Source organism: Apodemus sylvaticus, chromosome 10 (genome assembly GCF_947179515.1).
Source record: "Apodemus sylvaticus chromosome 10, mApoSyl1.1, whole genome shotgun sequence".
NCBI classification, from domain to species: Eukaryota; Metazoa; Chordata; class Mammalia; order Rodentia; family Muridae; genus Apodemus; species Apodemus sylvaticus.
Genome location: NC_067481.1, coordinates 105,866,728 through 105,893,429, shown reverse-complemented (window position 1 = coordinate 105,893,429; position 26,702 = coordinate 105,866,728). Strand labels below are relative to the sequence as shown.

Sequence of the window (26,702 nt, the reverse complement as noted above, 5' to 3'; positions counted from 1 at the left end):
GACAGCCAAGGGAGCAAATTGACAGCATATACACTGAAGAGAGGTTAAGGGGCCTTCACTTCATCTAGGACTACAGAGATGGCATATAATTCTTTCTATTGCAGAGAGTGATGGGGCAGCTCTTTGAGTTGTAGAATGGGGAGTCCTCCTCAGGAGTAGTATACATTGCTGCAATTCCTCTCTTTCCCCCATCGGTAAATGTCGAAGAGGCTCTGCAATAGAAACTTCTAGTCCTTTTGAAAAGTCACTTATGTCAAATGTTTTGCTAGGGCACACAGGTGAAAGGATGTCCTGCCAAAGATTCTTTTCCTGAAGCAGCCATGAGTGAAAGGATGTTTGGGTATAGCGACATGAAAGGACCTATGATGAGGGGGTATAAACACGACCCCTCAGACGGTGGGAGGCCAGCACGGGCTTTCCCTTGGTTTGCTCCGACTTGTTATTCTTCGCTAATAACACTTAAACATTGGCCCACCTCACAAAGTTTGTTGAGCTCAACTTGTGGTAATGCAGCCATTGAGAGAAACTCGCCCAAGAACTGCTAGTGAGGTTCCTGTGGCAGCTTGCCACTTCTGCGGCCTTGCCTCAGGCCAGTTGGTGAGCCTGGCGTTTTCTTCAGGATTGAACTACACCTGCCTGGTGTCTACTTGCTGAAAAGACTGGACTGTAGCTGCTGATTCGTGCCTGGTGTCTGCCTGCTAGAGGACTGGTCTGCAGCTGCTGAATCCTATTTGATGTTTGCTACGGGACTGAACAGCTGCCCAAGAAGATCAGGCTCTCAAGCTCACCCCCCAAAGAACTATTGCTGAACAGGTCCACTTCCCCCATATCGGAATAACTTCTCTTCCACTACCTCTGGTGGGTGGTGGGCTAGAGGAGAGGTTGAACCCTTTTTAAAAATAGGTTGCAAAATGAAATAAAATAAAATAGGTTGCAAATTTTTTTTGCCAGGCTGGAGCGATGGCTCAGCTATTAAGAGCACTGACTGCTCTTCCAGAGGTCCTGATTTCAATTCCCAGTGATCACATGGTGACTCACAACCATAGTGGGGTCCAATGCCCTCTTCTGGTGTGCTAAGACAGCATCAGTGTACTCATATAAATAAAAATTTTTTTTTTGCCTACAGGGCTCCAATTATAGTTTTTTTTAATTTGAAAATAGTTGGGGGCAGTCATCGTAGCAGGGGAGAGCAGAGGCCCATCTCTCGTAGGACACAGTTTTTAATTAGCCCAGGGATCCTGTTAAGCTGACAGCAAAGCAGGTGTGAGTTCTGATTCCATTGAATGTCAGAGAGAAGAGGGTGACAAGGATGTCAAGTTCTTTTTCTAAAGTTTGTAGAACTGTCCCTGCCATTTTAAATCATATTAGTACATCTACCTCATTTAGAATTTTGGGTGTACCACCCATTGAGGTGTGGAGCTATTCCAGTACACCCTCGGGTTGATTTGGGACTCCCAGAAGTGTAGGGGAAGAATTAAAGATAAGGTACTGTATGGGCATTGTTGAATCATATCTAACAAGAGCCCGTGTCTTTTATGGCTGCATTGACAGAATTCAGAGCTTGGATTGTTTCAGGGGACAGTGTCCTCAGAAGGAGGGCTTTTTATACCAGTTGAGCGGTTTTGTTTGACTTGGGGTTAACATTAACAAGGAATGTTTGGGTGTTTTGGGATTTTTCTCCACCTAGTAGTCCTTAGCAGAATGGGAGGCAGAGCTCATTTCTGCAACAGAGTTATGAAAATTACAAAGCTGTGGCCTGATAGTTGAGCATGGGGGGCTGTGGAGTTATGTGGGTTTTTGGCTATGTTTTTGGTGGGCTTCTGGCTTTGTTGGCTTAGGGAGGAGGCAAGAGTGTGTAGTGTCCACCACCCTACTTTAAGCTCTGGGCAGACCACACTACCAGCCACCACTCTGGTTCCCTTGGATCTGAGGATGAAAGACCTCATCTTTACACATAGCTCATCTTTAACCTGCCGTATGGCTCAGTGGCCGAGGTCGTCTAAGCCTCCCACGGCTAGTGTGTCCTTTCCTTTACTCCTTGTTCAGCACCATATGTCTGCCCTCAGCTTAGTTGAATTTCTAATCTGCCTGAGGAAGAAGCCAATGGTAACTCCACCAGAGATCTTGCATGGCTGGTGATTCTCTCTCCCTCTAAAGCATGGTGAATCTGGTTCTTCCTCCTGTGTGTCCTAGCCTGCCTTTGGGGAAACTGGATGCTCTGCCTCTTCTGTCCAGCCATTGGGATTCCTCAGGGGTCTGAAAAGCAAAGCCTTCCCATAGATTTAAGTACTGGTAGCCACCCAGTGTATTTTTTTTTTTAAGATTTATTTATTATTATATCTAAGTACACTGTAGCTGTCTTCAGACTCACCAGAAGAGGGAGTCAGATCTCATTACGGATGGTTGTGAGCCACCATGTGGTTGCTGGGATTTGAACTCAGGACCTTCGGAAGAGTAGTCAGTGCTCTTAACCGCTGAGCCATCTCTCCAGCCCCCTATTTTTATGTTTTTAAGAATTACTTATCTTAGTATACTGTCACTGTCTTCAGACACACCAGAGGAGGGTGTCGGATCCCTTTACAGATGGTTGTGAGCCACCATGTGGTTGCTGGGAATTGAACTCAGGACCTCTGGAAGAGCAGTCAGTGCTCTTAACCACTGAGCCATCTCTCCAGCCCCACCCAGTGTCTTTTAACTAGCTGTGTTTTACCAGGGTTTGTTGTTGTTTTGTTTTAAGGAGAAGTTACAGAGCCTTTGCCAATGCCTGTTATGGGCTGTCAGGTTTTAGAAAGGGACTAAAGGCTCAGCCCACACCAGAGTAGCTCTGGCCAGAAGACATCAGTTGTTCAAATCCATATGGTGGGACTGATTGAAAGCTCAACAGAAAGTCAAGTTGCTTTTCTCCAGCGATGGGGAGAGGGCTCACCTTCAATGTCCACTCAGAGGTCTTGTTGAATTTGCGTGGGTATCAGCTGCAGTGAGTCAGTTCTTCTGGCCCCACAACTGGATCTGTGTACAGGGGCATAGCCTGCTGGAAATCCTTCACCAGCCAGCAGGAATGCAAAGTCTCTGGGGCTCAGACATGGTCAGAATGACCAGTGTAATGGCTCTTCATGAGAAAGCTGGAGCAAGGCTGGGAGGCTGCAGAGCCTCTTCTGCAGCCAGAAGCCCCAGCAGAAGCCAGAAGTGGGTCGGACCCGCTGAAATCCAGTGACTAAAGCTTTGGCATAGGAAACTTTTTCCCTAGAATGTTACAGCTCAATAAGACAGGCACTTTCAGATGATCTTTGGTAAAATAACTCATGCATTTTATTCCTCATGGACAGGGACCTTAAAAACATTTTGGGGTGTGGTGGAATCCAGGGGTAGGTGCTTTCCTATTGGCTTGGTTAGAGGAAGGGCTTCAGGTGTCTCTTCTTGACTGATTGTCATGGTCTTCCGAATAGGGTGTCATTTGGTCACGTACTCCTGGAGCTAGTTTGAACTTCTGCCACACTCAATTATGAGTTTTACTGGGGTTCTGAACTTTACTACAATCTTACCAGTTCTTCTGTGGTAGCACAGTCCACTGCCCATTTGACCTGTCTATTCCCCCAGCAATCACTGTGGGAAAATACCAAACTATCCTCTCCAAATGCATGTTACAAGCAGCCGCCTAGGAAGAAGGGAGGAGGAACCTGAGGAAGAGCATGTTTGTTTGCTATCTATCACTTTGGATGTTGCCTGTGTTAACATACTAGTGATCTCCATATGGGACTGGTTTCTCTGACTCTGGGAATCATTTTTTTTAAAAGATTTATTATTATATGTATGTACACTGTAGCTGTCTTTAGACACACTAGAAGAGTGTCAGATCTCATTACAGATGGGTGTGAGCCACCATGTGGTTGCTGGGATTTGAACTCAAGACCTTCCGAAGATCAGCCAGTGCTATTAACCGCTGAGCCATCTCTCCAGCCCCTCTGGGAATCATTCTTGTCATCTGAGACTTTCTCTACTGGAATATACATGATAGCTGCAAGCCTTGTTACCCTTGTCTTCAGTCATGGGGCAGTTATGTCTCACCACAATGGGAATGACACAAGGACCAGCAGAAGGAAGGAAAGCAGAGAATTCTCTGATTCAACTCCCAGAGTTTGGAAGTGGCTAGCACCACAGTGTATTGTTAGCTTTGGGTTTTAAAACTCTACTTTTAATATGAGTTCTTAAATACTTGAACCTCCTTTCTAGCCTACCTCCCACCAGAGGTAGTGGAAAAGAAAGGTTATTAGGATACAGGGGAAGTGGAGCTGTTGATAAATTGCTCTTTGGAACAAATTCCGTCTGCATTGTCAGGAAACCATCACTTCATTTCACAGGAATCAGCAATAGCAGCTCGATCTACTCGAAAACACTTTTTGAATCGACCAGCCATCTAGTTCAGTAGTATCGGGATAGCAAACAATACAGCAACTGTGGCATTACCTAGCAGAAACAGCCAGGCCTCAACTGAATCTGCAGAAGTCAGCAGGAGCAACAGGACCTCACCAGGAGAAGTTCTTTGCTGTGCCTCGATCAACAGAAGTGAAGATCAGCAAAGACACATTACCAAGAAGTGCTGCAAAGCTAACTATGCAAGCAAGCCTTCCTCACTGTTTGCTGAGTCCTGTTTATACTCCCTCCAAGCGTCATGTGTCTGCCACAGGTCTTGGCTCAGCATGTGAGTCTATATCAGTTGTATCTGCCAATCAGCCCGAGTCCACGGAAGGGGCAAGGAGCTGCCGGAGTACCACATGTTTTTTGGTGAGTTTCTCTCTATGGAGTCAAGACAAACAGCTCAGCTATGCAACATAAAGCGAACCAATATACACATGTTGTTAGCAAAGAACCCTTCATCCTGTGTCCTTTCACATTCTTTATTTAGCAAAACATCCTTTCACCTGTGTCCACTTCAGGAAAATACTTGTGTTTGCCCCAGAAAAACACCATCCAACACAACCGACTCTCCAAAGAAACCATGTTTCCCCTTCACTGTAACTCTACACTGAATTTGATAACCTAGGCCCATGAACTTACAATATGATCATTAAAAAGTACAAATAAAAACAGTATTTTAATAGCTTGTTTCCTAAAAGAGAACAAAAGCAAGACTCCCCAAAAGTCTGATTTTGTTCTTGTTTTCTGTGGCACTATAGAAAGTTCATTCTCTGAGGAAGTTCATCCATGGGGCCCATGTCGTCAGGAGCTGACTCCTAGCTCCTTGGTTCTCTTCTTCCCATGGCTGAAGGTTCTCTTCTTCTCCTGGCGTCTCACATAGACTATAACTTGAAGCATATACAGAGGTGACAAATACGATCTGGGCTAGGAAGACGGCCCAACCTGAGGTTGACACCCCCAGGAACCACATGTTCGGAAGAGAAAACCACCTCCTCTTCTCTGTCTTCACAGCCCTGGCACTGAATGTCTGCACACAGAAATTAGTGGGATTTTTAAAAATTCTATTTAATTCTCTCATACCCTTTCTCCTGTACTATTTCTCCCTATTGGGGGCTCACTTCCATAGTGTTACATATCTTGAGCCATCACTTATTTACAGGACCCCAGAATATTCTGTTCTTCACATTCTCTGACAATTTGGCCTCTGTTTCCCTTGTCCTTGTCCATGTCTTCACTGGATCTGTTTCTGCTGTGATTAAGATTACCCAGTCCCTCTGCTTTCCAACTTCACTTTTGTCCGGTACAACGGGGATAGAAATACCACATCTCTATCCCTTCCATTCCACTGAACATCTCCTTAAGCCCTGCTCCCACTTTCATGTCTTATGTGTGGTCTGATCCACTGATTTAATTATGGCTGCTTGCTTGAGCACAGTGATTTACCAGAAGGAAATGTCTCCCCTCAACACACACTGCCCCAGCAACTGTTCCTCATAAGGTCCTTCCCTATCCATAATGCTGTGTTTGTGAATGGACCAATTTAAAAGACACCAAATACATGTTATGAACTCCAGGTAGCAGTACACCACATGAACTGAGTTCATCTGACAGCGTGGTATGGACATTCAGGAAAGAGTCTCCATGTGCACACATCATCACAGAAAGAACCCTATGTAGATTCCCACACTGTTTAGAGCCCTGAAGTTACCCAGTTATCACTCTTGAAAAAATGACTATGTTAATGGCTGAAAAATACATATTGGGCTGTCACTGCACAGTACATTCTGATAATCCCAGCACTTGGAAGAGTGAATCAAGAGGATGAGAAATCCAAGGTTATCCTGGGATTTATAGCAAGTTTGAGATTAAATTTGGATATATAAGGGGACTGGTGAGTTGACTTAGCTTAGGAACTCTCACTGCTCTTCCAGAGGAACTGAGTTCAGTTTCCAGCATCCATGTCAGATGAATCACAACCTAATGTCACCTTGCATGACTCCAGGGGTGGACCTTACTGGGTCATGAAGGGTAAGAAGAGAAGACAAACACATAGACACACAGGAAAGCTGGACCAGGTAGTCTGGGCTCTCTGATGGAGGAACTTTAGCACCCAGAAAACACAGCATTTTTTTAATATAGTAGAACAGAGAGGCAGATTATTGCATATAGCTGAACAAGGGGCAGTTTGGAGCAATCTTGGAAGGATTCAACTCTTCAGGGAGTAGTCTTCAGGTTGGAAATATTTGCTGAACTCCATGGTGACCACTGTTTGCACATGCTAACAGCAGCCCATGAACCAGAAGGAAGGGTTTGCCACTCCTCTGAGCCTCACATGCCCACCATATATGGGGAGGGGCTCAGCCATTTTTCTATGGATCTGAGAGTCCTCGATATGGCTGACTCATCTCAACAGGACACATTCACTCAGAAGTTAACAATTCAGGCCTTTCTCAACTCCCCATAACAACTACACATAACTCCGGCTGCAGAGGCTCTGATGACCTCTTCTGGTCTCCACTGACACTCCTACACACATGTGGATGCACACGTATAGACACACATTAATGAAGATAATGAAGATAAATATTTTAGGGCAAGATCAGCGGCTCAATAGCTAAGAGTGATTATTGTTCTTCTAGAGGACTAGCCATCCCTAGCAACCAAATGATAGGAATTCACAATCACTTGTAACTCCAGCTTCAGGGAATCCAGTGCTTTCTTCTGGCTGCTGTGGACATCCACACTTACACATACAGACATGCACATATAAAAAAATCAATACGGAGCTGTAAAGATGGCTCAGTGTTTCAGAACATTTGCTGATCTTTCAGAGGACCCAGGCTCAATTCCCAGCACCCACTCTGTGATAGCTAATGACTGTCCACACCCTCTTCTGGCCCCCAAAGGCATTCATTGCATGCGTAAATGGTGCAGTCACATACATTGCAGGTGTCTTAGTTGGGATTTTACTGCAGTGAGCAGACACCATGACCAAGGCAAGTCTTATAAGGACAGCATTTAATTGGAGCTGGCTTACAGGTTCAGAGGTTCAGTCCATTATCATCAAGGCAGAAACATGGCAGCGTCCAGGCAGGCATGGTGCAGGCAGTGATGAGAGTTCTTTGTCTTCATGAGTCTTGGGAAAATAAACTTCCAGAAGTGGTAGTGAATGTAAATGCATTTCGGAACACAGACTGTATTTCAACAGTAAGGGAAGACTGGAAGGTAACTGGACTTGGGTCTGGGAAGCCAGACTTGCTATGCTCCCCTACCCCCAGAGACTCCTGGAAATTCAATTCACTCACTTTTTTATATTGTTTAATACAGCACATGCTTTTAATACCAGCACTTGGGATGCAGAGGCAGGCAGATCTGTTTGAGACAACCTTGTCTACAAGTTCCAGGAGAAACAGGGCTACACAGAGAAATCATCTTCAAAAAACAAATCCATTTTAAGGCTGTGTGTTTCTACTCAGGGTAGAAAGGTATCGAAGGGTATCCTGGGACTCAGCAGCCCAGGGAGCCATACAGATCTAAGGGAAACCCTTTCCCAGGGGAGGGCATCCTGAGACACAGGGCCCAGGAGCTTGGAAGTGGGACAGTGCCCCAAGGGAAGCACATCTCTGAGAGGAAGCCTCCTCAGCGGAGCACTGCAGTCTTCCCGGCGGAGCTGAGGAGCTGAGGAACCCCAGGCTCTTCATTGCATCTTTTCTTCTTGGCGTCTTCCAACAAGAGAGTCCCAGGCAGCAAGATTTATTGGAGGGTCCAGGGTGCAGAGGATGAATCCAAGGATGGCTGCCCTCTGCCCCTGGGAGCAGAGAGCAGGAATTAAACGAAGGGCAGGGCTTATATAGTATTTCTGAGGGGGCGGAGCTTTTCAGGGCAGAGATTTCCAGACTGAAGATTGTTGGAATTTCATATCCTGAGCTTGGGGAGCTCAGGAATTAGTGGGATTTCAGGCTCAGGTGGGTTTTTGTTGTAAGGTCAGGGATTGGTGGGATTTCCTGTGCAGAGATTAGTGACTGTCTTTTTCTTCTCCTTTTCCCTGCATTGGGCCCATGGTTTAGGATGGGAAGTCCTTCCTGGTTGCAGGTAGCTTTGGCTGAGGCACCATCTCTGTGGATCTGCTCCTGAGATGGCGTTTTACAAAGGCTGTGAGCTGAGGCAGGAAAGGCCTTGCCCTGTGGTCAGCTCTGGAGGACAGCTTGTGTCTCCAGAAGCTTGAAAAGGTAGATAAGCCTGTTAGAGTGACCTGGGGGCATCCTGGCCTCTCTACCTCAGAGGGCTTGTGTGCCTATATACACACATGCATATTAATAAAAATGAATTTTAGGGCTGGAGAGATTGCTCAGATGTTAAGGGTGCTCTTCTAGGGAAACCTGGTTCAATTCCCAGCACCCACAAGTGTCTATAACTCCAGTTCCAGGGGATCTGACCCCCTATAGTCTGACACATAAATACAGATATATATGTAGATAATGCACATAAAAAATTAAAAACATATTTAAAAAATAAAAATAAATTGTTGCAAAGAAAAAGGGAAAAAATGTAGCTCATCTTTTATTTGTAGCACATGCTTTTAATTCTAGAGGCAGGCAGATCTTTGTGAGTTGGAGTCCAACCTAGTCTACATAGCAAGTTCTAATCTAGCCACAACTACATAATGAAATCCTACCTCAATAAATAATCAATTTAAAAAATTCCATCCTTTGAAGGCTTAGGGAAAGGGAAATAATATGATGAAAATAGGTGAAAAATTTTAAAAATAAGAAAAAAAATGGTGGTGGGTGGTGGTGGCACACTCCTGTAATCCCAGCACTCTGGGAGGCAGAGGCGGCAGATTTCTGAGTTCGAGGCCAGCCTGGTCTACAGAGTTTCAGGACAGCCAGGGCTATACAGAGAAACCCTGTCTCAAAAAAACCAAATCCAAACAAACAAACAAACAAACAAACAAACAAACAAAAAACAAAAAATGCAATTAAAAAAAAGAAAGGTAGTTGAACCTGAGCCTGGGAGTGAGCCACGGAGCTGCACCGTGCAGTCTGCTTCGGGTCTTCAGTTCCTGCCTTCATTTCCCTTAACGATAGACCACAACAAGTACGCTGAAGTACGTAAACCCTCTCATCCCCTGAAAGTAAGCTTTAAAAGGTCCGCACATATAGCTCAGTGGCAGGGAGCTTGTCTAGCACATGCAAGGAAGGCTTCCATCCCATCCCGGGCTGGGGCAGATAGTTACTGGATAAAATGAGTCAAATATAAAATCTGTCCCACTGACTCCTAAATATTTTCTCTTCCCCTTTGTGTAACTTGACTATTTTCTGTGAGTTGACAGATTGCTAGTTTGCATTAGTCACAGGTATGAACAGATATTCAGGCAGTCAGCATGTGGACAGTTTATGTGGTTTTGATACAGGGTCTTACTTCATTGCCTTGGCTAGAACATAGATCAATCTCAGAGATCATGTGTCCTGGGCCTCTGTACGGTACCAGAGGATAGACAACAGAATAAAGGCTGGGATGGTGGTAAACTTTTAATGCCAGCCCTTGGGAGGTAGGAGCATAAAACATTCTTCAGCAAATGCACCTATCTGGTACAGCACCCAGGTAAGAAATAGGAAACTTCCCCACTAGTGTAGACACCCAAGAGGCGGACGCTTATGTTACATAGGAGTCTCCAAGGCTAGAGAAGGTTCATCCATGCTCAGCCCTCCTTTTCCTTTGCTCCTACAGTACATATAACGATGGGTTCCCAAATATATCTACTCTCTGTCACCTGCAACTTGTGATTATTGCTACCTTGCCTGGAAAATCACTGGGAATCTCCAAGCGGGATCCAGGACCTCCTTGGATTATCCACATGGTTCAAATGCAATCACCAGGGCCTTCTGAGGGAAAGCTGGAGCAGAGGAGCAGAGGAGGTGTGGTTAGGAGATCTCACTCAGAGGCAAACACTGGCCCGGAGATGAAGGGCATGACCCAGGAGTCCAGGAGGCCTCTAGGAGCTTAAAGGAGGCAAGGGCTCCTTGCTAGTTTCCAGAAGGAACAAGCCTTGTCAGCACCCAGACTTCAGCCCAGTGAAACATCTACTGCAGACTCTGGTCCTTTAAAACTCTAAGTTTATGTTGTTTTAAGGTGACAAAAATGTAGGCCGTGGTTACAGGAACAATAGGAAGTTCATATAATTTCATCAAGTTTCACTTTGCACTGGCACAGTCCTGACAGCTTCCGGGCTTACAGTGGCAGTCCGGGTCCAGGCAGAGTGCACCTTAGAGTCTTCCTTCTAATGTAGGCTCTTCCCTCTGTCCCCAGTGATCCTGGACCTGGGTATCTCTTGCTTCATAGCCAATGAAGACCTGGAACTCCTAATCTTCCTCCCCACCCCATGTACTGCTATGAGAAGGGTGTCCCACCATACCCAGTTTATTTGGTGCTGGAAATCAAACCCAAGGTTTTGTGCATGCTAGGCAAGCACTTTGTCAACTAAGCCACATCCTCAGCCCCTGTCACTTTCTGCTTGTCTTTCCTAAATATCTGCCCAAGAGCATGAAGAAACTTTCTCTTTTTTAAAAGATGTATTTATGTATTTATATGTAAGTACACTGTAGTTGTCTTTAGACACTCCATAAGAGATCTTCTTAAGGATGGCTGTGAGCCACCATGTGGTTGCTGGGATTTGAACTCAGGACCTTTGGAAGAGCAGTTAGTGCTCTTGACCACTGAGCCATCTCTCCAGCCTGTGAAACTTTCTAAAATTGTAAATTAGACCTTGCAGTTTCTCAGACACTGAATTCCAAATTTCGTGCAGTGGCTCATCCTCTGAGCTTTCTACACGCGCGCGCGCGCACACACACACACACACACACACACAAGCCTTCCCTGTTCCTTAGCTACTCAGGTTCAGGATCTTTCCCACTGCCTGGGAGCACTCTCTCTCCTACTGCCCTGCCTGGGAGCACATTTTACATCTCCAGTCGCATAGTGTACACCTGGCCACTGAAACACGGGTGAATACAGCGACATCTAAGTTGAGATCTGAAGGCCAGGGAGGCTATGGAGCTTGTGTTGACTGAGACTGTCCCTACCATTCATTTGTAAAAATACCGCATCTTGTTTTCAAGATGATAAAAATAGTGACTGCGTGTAGGGAATCGAGAATAGGTTCCGGAGTGACACTCTGGTGTCCGAATGAGTTTAGGTCACTTCCCTGTTCAATGCGGGTCCCTATGCCTACCACTCATTAGAAAGGACACGACTGGACGGCTGTTTTCAGGGTGATGGTAACAGAGTCGGAATGCAGAGCAGGACGCTCGGGTTAAGTTACTGCCGGGAACAGATTCCGGAGGAAGTGACACCCTGGTGCCCAAAGGAATCTAGGCCTCCTTCAGTCCTACTCTAGTGCCCAAGCGGCGTGGGAGAGGGCGATGATCCTGGGCTCACGAGCTTGCGGTCGCTCACCCTCTTCCGTGAGGTGGCCGCCCCGGGTTCCGCCTATCGCCTTCGCTTCCGCAGCCCCGAGGCCCCGACGTGGCGCCTCCATCGACGCTGGCAGCGCAGCCAATGGTGGCGTTCGCCGGGCTGCGCGCGAGGCCTCCCGCCGCCAGAGGGCGCCGCCCCGAGCGTCGCGGGCTGGCCGCTGCGGTGGGTCGCCCGGGGAAGCTGTGAGAGCTAGAGCGGGTAAACGCACATCCCGCTGTCGTCGCCGCACTCCGCGCCCTCCGCGTCCCGGGTGCCGCCCCGCAGGTGAGGGAAGGGGACGCGCGGGCGCCGCGGGGAGGGTCGCGCTCTTCCGATCGCGTGCGCGCCGCCGTCGCTTCGTGAGCACGCGCGGCCGTTAACGGACTCCAGGCGGGGGAGGGGCGCGGACCCCGGAACCGGCCGCGGGGGATCCTCAGGGGTCGTAAGCCGGGCACGCGCCGCGGCCCCTGCCACCTGGCGCACTGGCTTTTGGTGGTTTAGCGTTTCGTGATTCCCGGTGGTCGCGGAGCGACCGTGTTAATAAGTGTCTCGGTTTGGGGACGCTCGCGATGCCAGCTGAGTGCGCGCTCGCCCGCGTCGGGTTCGCCCCTTGCGGTGTTATGCGCGGCCCACCCCGCGTATGGGTGGCGAATAGTTTTCCGGGGTTCGGTCGGGGTTCGGAGACTATGCGAGGGTTCTCGGTTTTCCTTTCCCCACCCTTAAAGAATGGAGACCTGTCAGTTCCCATTAGCGGGAATTTCCGGTTAGGGGTAGTCAGCGCAGGGGTGTGGTCAGGTTGGAAGGTCCTGGCTGGGCCCAAGGGGTGGTGCCCGTGCTCTGACTGGGTGAATTTATTCCGGGGTTGGGCGCTTTCGGGTCCCCAGATGTTAAGGGATCAAAGAGGGTCATAGTGTTAGGTATTTAAGTCCTACAGGGTCTGGTGTAGACCTGTCCAGTAATGTGGCCACTGGTCATGCGGGGCCCTCGAGCACTCGGATGTGCCAAGAATTGAGATTCACTTCTGGTTTCAGTTTTTTGTTTGTTTGTTTGCTTGTTTCGAGACAGAGTTTCTCTGCGTAGCCCTGGCTGTCCTGGAACTCACTTTGTAGACCAGGCTGGACTCGAGCTTAGAGATCCGACTGCCCCTACCTCCCGAATGCCGTGATTTAAACGCTGCGTGCCCCCACCGCTCCGCTCTGGTTTCAGTTTTAAAGTCTGATGTGAAAGATTTAGTTTGGGAGGAAAAAAAAAAAGAACGAAAAAGATGTCCTTGGTAAGCTCCTTTGGGTAAATCAGCATCTTTTTAGCAAACAGTGTTACATAGTTACTTGAAGTAATACCTGTTGTGGCTACGTTAGAATAAAACCATTCCGTCCAGTTTCTTTTTACTTTTTTAGTACGGCCACCTAGTAATTTAAAATGGCACGTACACGCCGGTATCGAATTTCGATTGGTCAACGCTCTGCTGGAGCGTGGGGTGGGGGAGGGGCTGGGCGCCCCTGCCAGCTGCTCCTTTCCTGCTGCTTTTGGAAGTGACTGCTTATCCTGGAGGTCCTTAAGGAATCCAAGGTTCTTTTCACCTAAGTTGAACTGCTGCTGCTGCGTGTGTGTGTGTGTGTGTGTGTGTGTGTGTGTGTGAGAGAGACTCGGAGTTGGTGTTGGTATGGTGTTCTTCATCTTTGGACTAAAGTGTATGGACAGCTTTCTCTGTTGAAAATTTCCCCATTCTGCTCTGTTGGAGCAGCAGGGTGCGCTACAGATGGGCATAAGATTGAGTTATTGAGGTTGAATATTGTCAACATTTAGAGAGGGTATTGTGCAAAGAACAAGTTGATTAGTGTCCTCTGGATGAACCAAAACACTTGTGCCCCTGTGACTTTTGGTTAGGGGTTATATTCTAACCTACAGGTTCTTCCCTTGTGGTTCCCAGATCTATTAGTAACAATGTTCATTTGTCAGCTGTAAGGTTTTACAGTTGTTAATATTGACTGATTTTTGAAACCTGTTGATTTGGGGTATGTTCAGTCCATTTGTAAATGACTATCCAGTCAACTGTGGAAATAGTTTGAGTAGCTAGTTAAGAAGGAGATAAAAATCAAAACATCTTTAGACAGATGTTTCCACCACCTGAGGAAACTTGCTTTCTAGATAATACCTTTGTGTGCTTTGTCTCAGCAAACTCACATTTTCTCCATGATCTTTAAGTGATCCGTGTTTACAGTGCCGGGTGTCAGCTGGGTGCTGTGGTCTCAGCCACTTAGAGTGAAATGGGGAGGGCATCTTGGAACCCTGGAGTTTCAAACCAGCCTGGGCAGCAGCGAGGTCTCATCTCAAACAGCAAACAACAAAACAATTGGAACAAACTTCTGAGGTATATACAAATGAGGAAAAAGTGGTTGGTGAGCACTGCTGGTTTTCCTTCTCTCCTTCCCTCCCTCTCTTCCTCTACACACACACACACACACACACACACACACACACACACTTTTTTTTTTTTGAAACAGTCTTGAGCCGGGTGTTGTGGCACATGCCTGTAATCCCAGCACTTGGGAGGCAGAGGCAGGCGGATTTCTGAGTTCGAGGCCAGCCTGGTCTACAGAGTGAGTTCCAGGACAGCCAGGGCTACACAGAGAAGCCCTGACTCAAAAAAAAGAAAAAAGAAAAGAAAAAAGAAACAAAACACAGTCTCCCATGTGGGCTGGGCATCAAACTAGGGTCATTAGGTTTGGCAGTAATGACTTAACCTGTCTTGTAACTCTGTCATGGCTTTCTAAGTGACTTCATTGACATTAAAAAAAAAAAATGAGGTTACTTAACTTTGCCAGGTTTTGCCCCAACAAGAATTTTTGCAAATTTGCTTTTTAATTTTACAAGTTTAGCAATGTATTGTCTAGTTAATTTCATAACTTTATGGAAAGTAAGAGAGGATGTGAGTGTGGAGCCGGGGTGGGGGGTAGGAGGGGTTGCGCCAGCGAACCTGCATGGTGAGAAGGCTAGAAGTGTCAGCTCTTGAGCAGGAGGGCCTCCTGGGGATCGGAGCACACAGTGTTTGTGCTGGCACAGATGTCTCAAGGCAATCTCCCCATGAAGAATCCCAGGTGTGTCTGAGCCGCAGGGTCCCCTGGGAGTGGCTTTGTCTGGCCGAGGTGCTTCTCTTATGGAATCCAGAATCCCTTGGCTGTTTCAAAGTTCCTGCTGGGGAGAAGGGAGGATTTGGTTCAAATCTGGAGTTACCTTTCCAGTTTCCATGAAAGGGAGCTATCTCAAGAAGAAAGAAACTGTCTCAAGGAAGGGAGGACCCTTTCTGGGAAGGGAGAAGCTGTTTGGCAGGGTTTGTCTATCTGGACTGCAGTAGGCAGGTGTGGCATTCCGCCCTCTTGCCCAGGGCAGGATAAGTGAAGAGTCAGCTGGTGTACACTGTTTTGCAAGACAGGGTTCTCAAAACGTTACTTGAACTGCTTGGCTTTATTTTGTTTTATAGCCCTGGTTGTCCTGGAACTTATAGACCAGGCTGCCTTCCCAATCGTAGAAGCCCCTGCCTCCTGAGTGCTGAGACTAAAGGTTTGTGCGCCATCGTCTTCTGACTTGGTTGTTTTCTTAAATTTGGTTCACAGAAAAAAAGCCTGAGGAGAGTATTACAATTACAAAGTTTACTTGAAACTAGGGACAGTCGGGCAGGGAATGGCTCAGTGGGTAAAGGTGCTGTACAAGCCTGAAGGCTTGAGTTGGGTCTTCAGAACCCACACAAAGGGGAGGAGAGAACTGACACCATGCGGTTGTCACCTGACTTTATGTGTGTGCCATGGCACACAGGCTCACACACGTCACACAAATAATGAAACCTTAGGGACACTTTTTTTTTTTTAAATACAATAATACTGAGCCACTTTTCCTGCAGTATCTTAAAAATATCTTTTGTTTATATCTTGACAATTTCATACATATATTTTGATCATATACACAGCCAGAATGCTTTGCCAGTCCCATAATGGTAGTTGAGTCAGGCCCACCTGGTGTCCGTCTTGTAGAGAAGGCTGCATCTCATGAGTATTTGTATCTAGATATGTCCTGGCCAAGTACAGTTCACTCAGAAGTTTTCTTGGAAGTGTCTCCTGGCCCCTCAGCTTGAGCTAAGATGCTTTGAATGCTTATGATTACTTGAGTATGTCTGTGTGTGCACACGTGTGCAGAGCATGCTTATGCCAGTCCTCTTGAGTGACCATCCAATGTCCACCTGTGTTGAGCCCAGGCCACCTGAGATATAAACTGACCCTCCTCCAGGAGCCTGGGGCACTTGGCACAGAATAGTGAGGTGCACAGGAGTCAGGCTGGCTTTGGAGTGTGGCTCTGTCACTTCCTTGTGCTGTGGCCTGAGGTCAGCTTTGTGTCCAGAGTCACTTCTTTGTGTATCCTCATAGCACTGAGGTTAGATGACTTCCTACAGGTAAAGCTCTTGACATAGCCTGGGTCGGGGGAGAGGGAGAGAGAGAGAGAGAGAGAGAGAGAGAGAGAGAGAGAGAGAGAGAGAGAGAGAGAGAGAGAGAGAGAGAGAAACATTTGCCATTTCTGTCTCAGTATGTTGTAGTAGCATCTTACTTTTCTTGGGATCTGTTCATGAGAGCTCTTATCTCACCATGCTGTGAAAGTTGAAAGGTCGTGGATTTCACCGTCCTGGGCTTGTGCTAGATTGAAGGACAATCAATGCTTTTCACCTAATAGACACTGATTGAACAGGGGATCCAGGGCAATTTTTCCCTCTCCTCACATAACTTCAGGCAAATAAGGAATTTTAAGGCAGCTGATCTCTAAAAGAGATCAGAGATTCTAGCTTGTTAGAGTTAATGAGACTAATTCTTACTTAACTGGATTTTCTGATTGGATGTATTCTGCTAACAGCCCTCCCTCAGTTTCTTGCTGGTATAGGAATGGATTCCCATACTACTTGGGGTGTCCCTTATGGTTCCCATACTACTTGGGGTGTCCCTTATGGTTCCCATACTACTTGGGGTGTCCCTTATGGTTCCCATACTACTTGGGGTGTCCCTTATGGTTCCCATACTACTTGGGGTGTCCCTTATGATTCCCATACTACTTGGGGTGTCCCTTATGATCCCCATACTCCTTGGGGTGTCCCTTATGATCCCCATACTCCTTGGGGTGTCCCTTATGATCCCCATACTCCTTGGGGTGTCCCTTATGATCCCCATACTCCTTGGGGTGTCCCTTATGATTCCCATACTCCTTGGGGTGTCCCTTATGATTCCCATACTCCTTGGGGTGTCCCTTATGATCCCCATACTCCTTGGGGTGTCCCTTATGATTCCCATACTACTTGGGGTGTCCCTTATGGTTCCCATACTCCTTGGGGTGGCCCTTATGGTTCCCATACTCCTTGGGGTGTCCCTTATGGTTCCCATACTCCTTGGGGTGTCCCTTATGGTTCCCATACTACTTGGGGTGTCCCTTATGGTTCCCATACTACTTGGGGTGTCCCTTATGATCCCCATACTCCTTGGGGTGTCCCTTATGATCCCCATACTCCTTGGGGTGTCCCTTATGATCCCCATACTCCTTGGGGTGTCCCTTATGATTCCCATACTACTTGGGGTGTCCCTTATGGTTCCCATACTCCTTAGGGTGTCCCTTATGGTTTTAGGTTCTTTGTGACTGGCTGTCTATGTCTGTTCCTAATGTTCACTGTTCTTTGGGCAGTTGGCGGTAGAGTCCCGCCTTAGCTGTTATGCCGCATTCGCACCAGCCATTTCCTGTTTGGAGCCTTTCTTCTGGTGCTTCATTTGTTTGCTCAGCCTTTGTTGCTTGTTTTGAGAGTCTCCTCCCGTGCCCTGCCTGACTAGCCTGGCATCCCCGTCTCTCTGGGTACTGGGATCAAATTTGGATTCTTGTGTGTGTGCAAGTACTTTATTAAGTGAACCATCACTCCAGTTCCCTTGTTCTCTCTCTCTCTCTCTTTCTCTCTCTCTCTCATAAAAATATTTATTTTATGTGAGTACACTGTTGCTGCAGAATGGCATTGGATTCTATTACAGATGGTTGTGAGCCACCATGTGATTGCTGGGAATTGAACTCAGGACCTCTAGAAGAGCAGTCAGTGCTCTTAACCACTGAGCCATCTCTCCAGCCCCCCCAGATTTTCATTTTAACACATTGAGATATTTTGAGTGTATGTGTATTTGTGTACCATGTGTATGCAATATTCACTCAGGCCAGAGGAGGACATTAGATACGTTAGGACTGGAGGTACAGGTGGTTGTGAGCCGTCCTAAGGATACTGAAAATAGAATCAGGTTCTCTGGAAGAGCAGCCAGTGCTTTTAACTGCTGAGCCATCCCTCCATCCCCTAGATCAGATTTATTAAAAAAGTAATACATACTGGAAGAAAACATTTAAAAACTTATTTTATAATTTTAGAATGAATATATTTCTTTTTTATTTTTATTTTTTAAAGATTTATTTATTATTATATGTGTAAGTACACTGTAGCTATCTTCAGACACCAGAAGAGGGCATCGTATCCCATTATAGATGGTTGTGAGCCCCCATGTGGTTGCTGGATTTGAACTCATAACCTTCAGAAGAGCAATCGGTGCTCTTAACCACTGAGCCATCTCTCCAGCCACAGATGAATATATTTTGAGTATGTCAGACTCTAGTACTTGCTTCGAAAGCACATGTACTAATCTTGGAATAACACCAAGTTTAGTATGGCCTTTGTATACAGATGACACGGATGATGCATTCATGACTCTGTGAAACTCCAGAAGACACAAAGGAAATATTGATGAATTCAGCTACTGAGAAATAAAATGCTTGCTGTGGAAAGTCCTAGGACAAATTAAAAAAAAAAGACATAAAATTGGGAGACATCTTAGGTGTTTTGTCTCGGTAGAGTTCCTGTAAGTAGTAAACTCAGCTGCAGCAGGTTCATGGAGGAGGCGGAAGAAATGGGAATCTGGGAGGTCTGGGCTCTCAGCATGCTCTATACTGCTTTCGCCTCCCTGGTTGACAAAGGTGAACATTCAGTTCCTTGGTGGCACGCTGTAGCAGGAGCCCTTCTGGTTGTTGGTGGGCAGTGTCACTCCACACCTACCCCCTTATCCTACAGAAGTGAGTAATGCCAATTCATGTGATGCCCTGTGTGCCCAGGAGATGCACACCAGGGCTTGGGTAAGTTGTGGTATAGCCTAATCACAGAACATTGTGTATGGTATATGTGGGTAGATATGGAATACTATTTGGTGCTTAGTGCAGAAGGCCAAGTGCAGAACAAATAGTTGTGTACAAAATGGTTTTTCTTTTAAGAGACAAAGACTCCAGAAATCACAAAGGGAGTCTCTAGAGTCCCATGAACTTTTACCCTTCTCCCTCTGGTGACAAACACATTACAAGTAGGCAAAGGCCATGGGTGTAAGACTGTTGGCCTTACACTGTGTTGACTTCCCATGAACACTGTTGTGCTTGCGTGTACATGTGTCACATGTCATTTTACATTGTTTTGTCTAGAGGTTCATAGCTAGCACCTAAACTGGGACAAAGAAGTTTTGTTGTTGCTGTTTGGTTTTTCTCTTTGAGTTAGGCCCAGGCTATCCTTGAATGCACTATGGAGCTATGGCCTAAAACTTGATGTTTCTCTTTCTTCCTAAATATTGTGATTATAGCTGTGTGTGCCACCAGGCCTGCTTTAGATAAAGGGCTTTCTCTAGGGTATCTTTGGCAGGACACATATGAGACTGGAAGCAGTGATTGGTTGCCTGGGGGGGGGCAAATGGGGTAGACATGACAGTGTTATTGGAAAGGACACATTCCTTTTGCTGTCATAGTTCCTTGTAAACAGTTTAAAAAATCTGTGACACCCAAGTGGAACTGTCAAGAGTCGAGAACCATCTGCAACCTTTTCAGAGACGGATGGTGAGGTCAGTAGTCAGGGGTGGAGCTAGAGGTCCTGTAGGGAAGAGAGGGCAGATGACAGCTCAGGGGAAGCTGGGGAGATGGGGCTCAGGCTGTGGTGCCCATACAGCAGCAGGTGAGGTAGGGACAGCCTAGGAATGGCTGTGAGCGAGGGTGACATCTGGTAGCATAGCTTGTGTGTGTCTGTGTGAGAGAAGTTGCTATTGGACTTTTGGTTTTTTGAGTCAGGGTTTCTCTGTGTAGCCCTGGCTGTCCTGGAACTCAACTCTGTAGACCAGGCTGGCCTCGAAGAACTCAGAAATCCGCCTGCCTCTGCCTCCCAAGTGCTGGGATTACAGGCGTGCACCACCACGCCCGGCTAAGAAAACGAAGCCTTTTTTTTTTTTTTGGATTTTTGGATTTGGTATTTTTTTCCGAGACAGGGTTTCTCTGTATAGCCCTGGCTGTTCTGGAACTCATTCTGTAGACCAGGCTGGCCTCGAACTCAGAAATCCGCCTGCCTCTGCCTCCCAAGTGCTGGGATTACAGGCGCGCGCCACCACTGCCCGGCCTGAACTTTGTTTGTTTGTTTGTTTGTTTGTTTGTTTTGTTTTTCCCGAGACATGGTTTCTCTGTGTAGCCCTGGCTGTCCTGGAACTCACTCTGTAGACCAGGTGGCCTCGAACTCAGAAATCCGCCTGCCTCTGCCTCCCTTTAAGTGTTGGGATTAAAGGCGTTCGGCGCCACCATGCCCGGCTTTCACTATTGGACTTTTAAAGAGGAATTCTCATACTTAGCTGGCAGGGGAGGTGCCATGATGGGTTAGGCGGTTGTCTCAGGGGATGCTCATCTGCTGCACTAGGGGTTTGCTGACTCCTAAGAGTTTCCCAATGCAGGAAACACAACTGTCTATCTTGAGGTAGTGGGGAATTGCATTTGTGTTCTGACAAGAAAAATAATATTCTCAGCTGCACATGGTGGCACAGCCCCGGGGAGGCAGATGCAGGTGGATTTTTGTGAATTTGAGGCCAGCCTGGTTTACAGAGGGAGTTCAGGACAGCACTACACAGCGAAACCCTTTCTTGAAACAACGATAACAACCAAAGAAGAAGAGGAGGAGGAGAAGGAGAAAAGAAAACACATTGTCTTTAAAGCTGAGGCCCTGCTTGGACTGGATTGAAGAGTCAGGTGGGAAGAGGGATGCAGGCAGGCGGTGGTCACAGTGCTGACTAACTCAGGGACTCAGTTTATTCCTCAGCACTGTAGATTATGACATAATAAAACCATAAACCAAAGTAAGGTGATAAACTAAAATAGTTTTCTTTCTTTAAAAATGGAGGAGTGAAGTAGGGTTATTTTTCAAGTCAAGTTAAATCTGTGATAGAACCTATACACCCTTCTTTCTGTTTTAAAGATTTAATTTTTTTTTTTTTTTTTTTGAGATAGGGTTTTTGTGTGTAGCCTTGGCTGATCTGGAACTAGCTCTGTAGACTAGGCTGTCCTCAAACACACAGAGATCCTTCTGCCTCTGTCTCCCAAGTGCTGGGATCAAAGGTGTGCGCCAGTGCCTGGCTAAGGATCATGTTTGTTTGTATTTGTTTTGTTTGTGTGTGTGTCTGTATGCGTGTGTGCCGCCTGTATTAAGGCTCTCTCAGAGGCCAGAGAAGAGCACTGGATCCTTTGGGACTAGACTTAGAGGCGGTTGTGAGCCATTGGGTATGGGTGTGGGTAACTGAACTCAGGTCTTCTGCAAGAGCAGTGTGCATTCTTCAGCTCTGCAACCACAGAGCCATCTCTCTAGCTCCTCCCCTCTCCTCCCCCCTCACGCTTCCTGTGCTGAAAACTGACTCGAGGACGGCAAGCATATCAGGTACACGTTCTCACTGAGCCTGGTAAGGCTCCGACTCTAAATCACTCCTGAGAGGGCTTGTGATGTAGTCTCATGGTAGACTACATGGTGGATCCCATGTTCAGTCTATGTGAGGCTTTCTATCTGCTCTGGCACTCCCTTCCACACTCGTGCCACACAAAAAGCTAGTAGGAGGGGCTGGAGAGATGGCTCAGTGGTTAAGAACACTGACTGCAGTTCTGAAGGTCCTGAGTTCAAACCCCAGCAACCACATGGTGATTTACAACCATCTGCAATGAGATCTGGCACCCTCTTCTGGTGTGTCTGAAGACAGCTACAGGGTACTTAACATATAACAATAAATAAATCTTTAAATTAAAAAAAAAAAAGCTAGTAGGAGGGAGCAGGGACTTGAGTGGGAGGGGAGGAGGAGTGTGGGGGAGGGGGAAGGGAGGCAACTAAACCGGTTCCGTGTGTGTGAGAGAGAGAGAGAGAGAGAGAGAGAGAGAGAGAGAGAGAGAGAGAGAGAGAGGGAGGGAGAGAGAGGGAGGGAGCGGCAGGCTATATAATCCCTGTGGTTTATCTAAGGAAAATCTCAGAGGATGTCAACCTCTGAGCTATCTCTGCTGTTTTCAGACCAAACTGTTTTAAAAGCTGTTTTAAAATTCCAGAAATAGCCAATAGCCTGGTGGGTATGGTGGCGACTGTGCAGCCTTTAATCCTGACACTGAGAGTTAGAAGCAGATCTCTTGAGTTTGAGGCCAGCCTGGTCTACAGAGTGAGTTCCAGGATATCCAGGGCTAAACAGAAACCTGTCTCAAAACAAAAACAAACAAACCCAACAACAACAAAACCAAACCAAAAACAACCCCCTAAATTCCAGAAATAATGTCATTTTATTACTTCAGTATCATGAACTTAAAAAAAAAACCCAACTATTTATTGCATGTATGCATGGGTGTTTTGTGCAGGCAAAACACATGTCTCTTTACCACTTGCATGCCTGGTTCCAGAAGAAGGTATCAGGTACCTTGGGATAGACTTTACAGTTATGAGCCGCCATGTGGGTGTTGGGACTTGAGCCTGGGTCTTTGGAAGAGCAGTCAGTGCTCTTAACCACTGAACCATCTTTCCAGTCCCCAGTGACATGGAGTTTTAAAAACTCAGAATTTTATTTGATTGATTGATTGATTGATTTTTTTTTCGTTTTTTGGATTTGGTTTTGTTGAGACAGGGTTTCTCTGTGTAGCCCTGGCTGTCCTGGAACTCACTCTGTAGACCAGGCTGGCCTCAAACTCAGAAATCCACCTGCCTCTGCCTCCCAGAGTGCTGGGATTACAAGCGTGCGCCACCACTGCCCGGCAGAATTTTATTTTTATATGTATTTATTTATGTTTTTCGAGACAATGTGTAGCCCTGGTTGTCTTGGTACTCACTCTGTGATTAAAGTTGTTTGCCACCATGCCTGACTTAGTTAGGGAAATATTTAGAAACATGTGGTAGGTAGTGGCCTTGTTCTCTTGTGAACTATCTGACTTGCTGGCAGTAATTTTGTGCCTTGTTTCTTTTCAGATTGCTCCTTTAGCAAGTGGATGTACAGGGTAACATGTCCAGTGTGTCCGAGGAGAGAAGGAAAAGGCAGCTCAGCATAAAGGAAGGTCTACAGTTCATCCAGTAAGAGCATAACACGTCATGACTGCTGTGCTTGTCCGACGGCTACCCCTGTGTTCACATGGACAAAGTCAGAGAATTCTTTTGGGTTTTTCTAGAATTGTGCTGTTCTGTTTTGTGATAAAATCTCACACTGTAGCCCAGGAAAGCTGCAAACTCCTAGCAAGCCTCCTGCCTCAGCCCCTAGGCATGAGCCACCATACCTAGCCAAGCTGAGAAATTTCCATTCGAACACTTTTTTTCCTTATCCTTGGATATTTTTATATTATTTTTATTGCTGGTTTATAGGGCTAAAGCTCCGATAATTCAGCGTCTTCTCACAATTTAAAGAACTGCATTCCCATAGAAGCATTCTGGTGAATTAAAAGTCTGAAGTGAACATCTGCAGCACCCAGGACTTTTGCCATCAGACTTTACTGTTAGGAACAGACTAGCGACAGACAGATGTTCCCAGAACGCATGTCCAGGCAGGAGGGCCTCTCTGTTCCTTCTGAAGAGACACTGGCTTGCACTAAGTCAGATCAGAAAGTGTTAATAGTTCTGTACTATTTTTAAGAGGAATAAATGCAAAAGAAGTATTGAACTTAGGGAAACAATAATTGTAATGGTGTTTCATGCCTGAAATCTCAGCCCTTGGGTTAATCCCTGCACATGGGAGCTACTGGGGGGCACTGGGAGGAGCTCAGGGCCAACTGGGCTATTTGAGACCCTGTTCTTTTGGTTGTGTGTGTGTGTGTGTGTGTTTGTTTTTAAAGCTGGACAGTGGTTATTAGAGTCTTTAATCCCAGCACTTAGGAGGCAGAGGCAGATAGATCTCTTGGTTCAAGGCCAGCCTGGACTACTGAATAAGTTCCAGGACAGCCAGAACTACAGAGAAATCCTGTCTCTGAAGAAAAAAAAATGTGTTTTGAACCAACACCAAGCTAAAAACAAGTTTGTTTGTTTTCTTAAGGTTTATTTTTATGTGTTTAAGTGTTTTTCCTCCATGTATGTATGTACACAATATGTGTGCCAGATGAGTGTTGGATCTTTGAAGTGCCATGTGGCTGGCTGTTGGGAACTGAATCAGGAGCACCAAGTTCTCTTAACTACTTGGCCATCTCTCCAGCCCCTGAGAAGCACAGTTTAAGATAATGTCTGACTCAGTTATGCTGGTAGGGGGCCTGTTGTAATAGAGCATTCTTGTAATCCCAGACCTTGGGAAGTAGAGGCAAGCTGATCTAACTTAGTTCCAGGCCAGTCAGGGTTACTGCCTTACAACAAACAAACTTTTAGTAGAACTTGGTAATTACAGGAGGTAATTGTTTCTTCTTCTCAGGTCCCCGCTGTCATATCCAGGGACCCAGGAGCAATATGAGGTAATGATCTGGGGATGCCTATGGATGGGCACAGGGGCTCAGGAACTGTAATCTGCAGCAGGACTCGGCAGTCTAGCCTTGACTACTTGTCACATTGACCAGCTGCCCTCCTTCATAGAGGCTTTCCCCTGAACACTGCAGCCACAGCTGCTTGTTTATGGATTCTCTGTGGTGCCTGTGTGATACAGGGCAGAACTCAAATGTCCCACAGTGCTTTAAATACTTCCGCATTTACAGAAAAAGCTTGCCAATTTCTTCTATGTAGTGCACCCTTTTGGGGGGCCATTTCTGGACAGTTGTCCTGGGTTTTCTTTCCTGTGTTAGTGTAGTTTGCATTTTTAGTCCTTTGCCAATTAACTAACATTTTATCAAAAATAAGTGGGATAGAATTCAGCAGAGAATGTGGGGTATCATTATTTTTGTCTTTGTTTTTTAAGTCCTGAAAGCAGTGAAGAGGACTGTCTAGATAGGGAGGGAAGAGCTGCCCAGACCCAGGGAGAAGGTGGCCATTCCTCTGGGCTTTGGACTACAGAATTGTGGCTTTGAATCTCTGAGAGTGTGTGTTTTCAAGTGTCTACCTCCCTCCTTCCCCTGTGTTCAGTTCCTCCTCTTCCTTCTCTCTCCACAGAGGAGAGTCAGAAAGTATTTGAGTTGAACTACCCTGAGAAATACTTTTGTTTTCCCACATGTGGAGCTGTGGCCCACCAAGGTTAAGTGGTCTGTCACGGCCGCATCAGGCATCAGAGCCTGACTTGCTTGTCAGTAATCTAGTCATTTTAAACATGTGTTTATTAAGATCAAAAAAAATTTATCTGATCTTCTGATAGAAAAGGTCTTTTAAAGTATCAAGCCCTTATTTGCACTTACCAAAAGATGGCTATAATCACTCAAAATTTAAATTACTTAGCTTCATTTCCTTTCCCTAAATCAGGAAATGATCTAACCAAATAGCTTATGGAAGGCCAGAGAGATGGCTCAGCATGTGAGGGTGCCAGGCCTTAAGCCTGCTGACCTGGATCCCATGGAGTAGGAGAGCCCTGCCCCCAGCCCTGACTGATCGGCCTGCGCCCATGCGGAGCTACCCGCACACCGCCACTCTTCCCAGCCCTCTGACTGATGTAATGCTTTTAAAGAAGAAATATAAACATGTGGGATGGTTCAACCCTCCTGGTAAAGACTCGAAAATACAAAAGGGTGTTGTGCATGTGTGCACACCCATGTACGCTTCTTCCTATGCTGCACAACCACCTGCTGAGAGCATTTATTACTGTTGCCTTATCAGAAGTACTAGTCGAAAGCTTAAGCTAAAGCTGGCTGTGGTAACTATTGCCTGTAATCTCAGCTCTTGGGAAGCAGAGGCAGGAGGATGGCTGCAAATTAGAAGCCGTAAGTATAAAATGGACTCTCTTGACTGAGTCCACCAAATGTTTGTTGTTATCTGCCCAGAATCTGAGACACACATACAGAGTGCTTTTGCCCCAACTTTCCTGATAAGGGGAAAGCATTGTCTCTTGCTAACATAGGCAAGGTGAACTTCCTAGCAAGGCTGCAGGGGCAGGCTTTCTCACTGCAGTTCTGCCCTGTTGTACAGCGGTGCTCTCTGGGGTTTTAAGCAGAAAGATGATATTTATTTCTGTCTTCGCTTGTTCTGGTTTCAAGAGGCAATTTTCTCTTTTTAGGTGTATTTACATGCTCTCGTGAGAAATCTTTTTAATGAAGGAAATGATATTTATCGGGAATGTGACTGGAGTGGCTCTCTAATTCAGTACTCAGAAGCTTTGAGTATAGCGAATTATGCAAAGTCTGAAGAAATTTTAATTCCTAAAGAAATCATTGAAAAACTTCATATAAATCGTATTGCCTGCTATTCTAATATGGTGAGTTGGCAGTTTTAAAATAATTCTAGAGGGTTTTCTTCAGTGATGTGGTACATTCATAAAAAGTCATTTTCCTAAATTTTGATCTGCATGAGGTCTGGAACCTTGTGCTTGGACCTTGTGTTTTTAGGACTCTAGAGTAAGAGTAGGACATCCACTACTGGGCTGCAC

The 26,702-nt window shown here is 46.3% G+C and overlaps 1 protein-coding gene across 3 annotated transcripts in view; it reads left to right on the top strand.

The window, feature by feature from the left end:
* Positions 1–12,009: 12,009 nt before the first annotated feature.
* Zc3h7a (zinc finger CCCH-type containing 7A) overlaps positions 12,010–26,702 on the top strand; it is a 36,170-nt gene continuing 21,477 nt past the window's right edge. The window contains exons 1-5 of one of the 3 annotated variants that reach the window (XM_052197886.1): positions 12,010–12,156; positions 15,353–15,432; positions 23,198–23,299; positions 24,615–24,654; positions 26,334–26,531. In XM_052197886.1, the coding sequence (XP_052053846.1) occupies positions 23,232–23,299; positions 24,615–24,654; positions 26,334–26,531 (306 nt within the window). In that variant the 5' untranslated portion in view covers positions 12,010–12,156; positions 15,353–15,432; positions 23,198–23,231. Of the gene's footprint in view, positions 12,157–12,936; positions 13,145–15,352; positions 15,433–23,197; positions 23,300–24,614; positions 24,655–26,333; positions 26,532–26,702 lie in introns of all 3 variants that reach the window. The other 2 variants (XM_052197888.1, XM_052197885.1) reach the window with 2 other exon arrangements.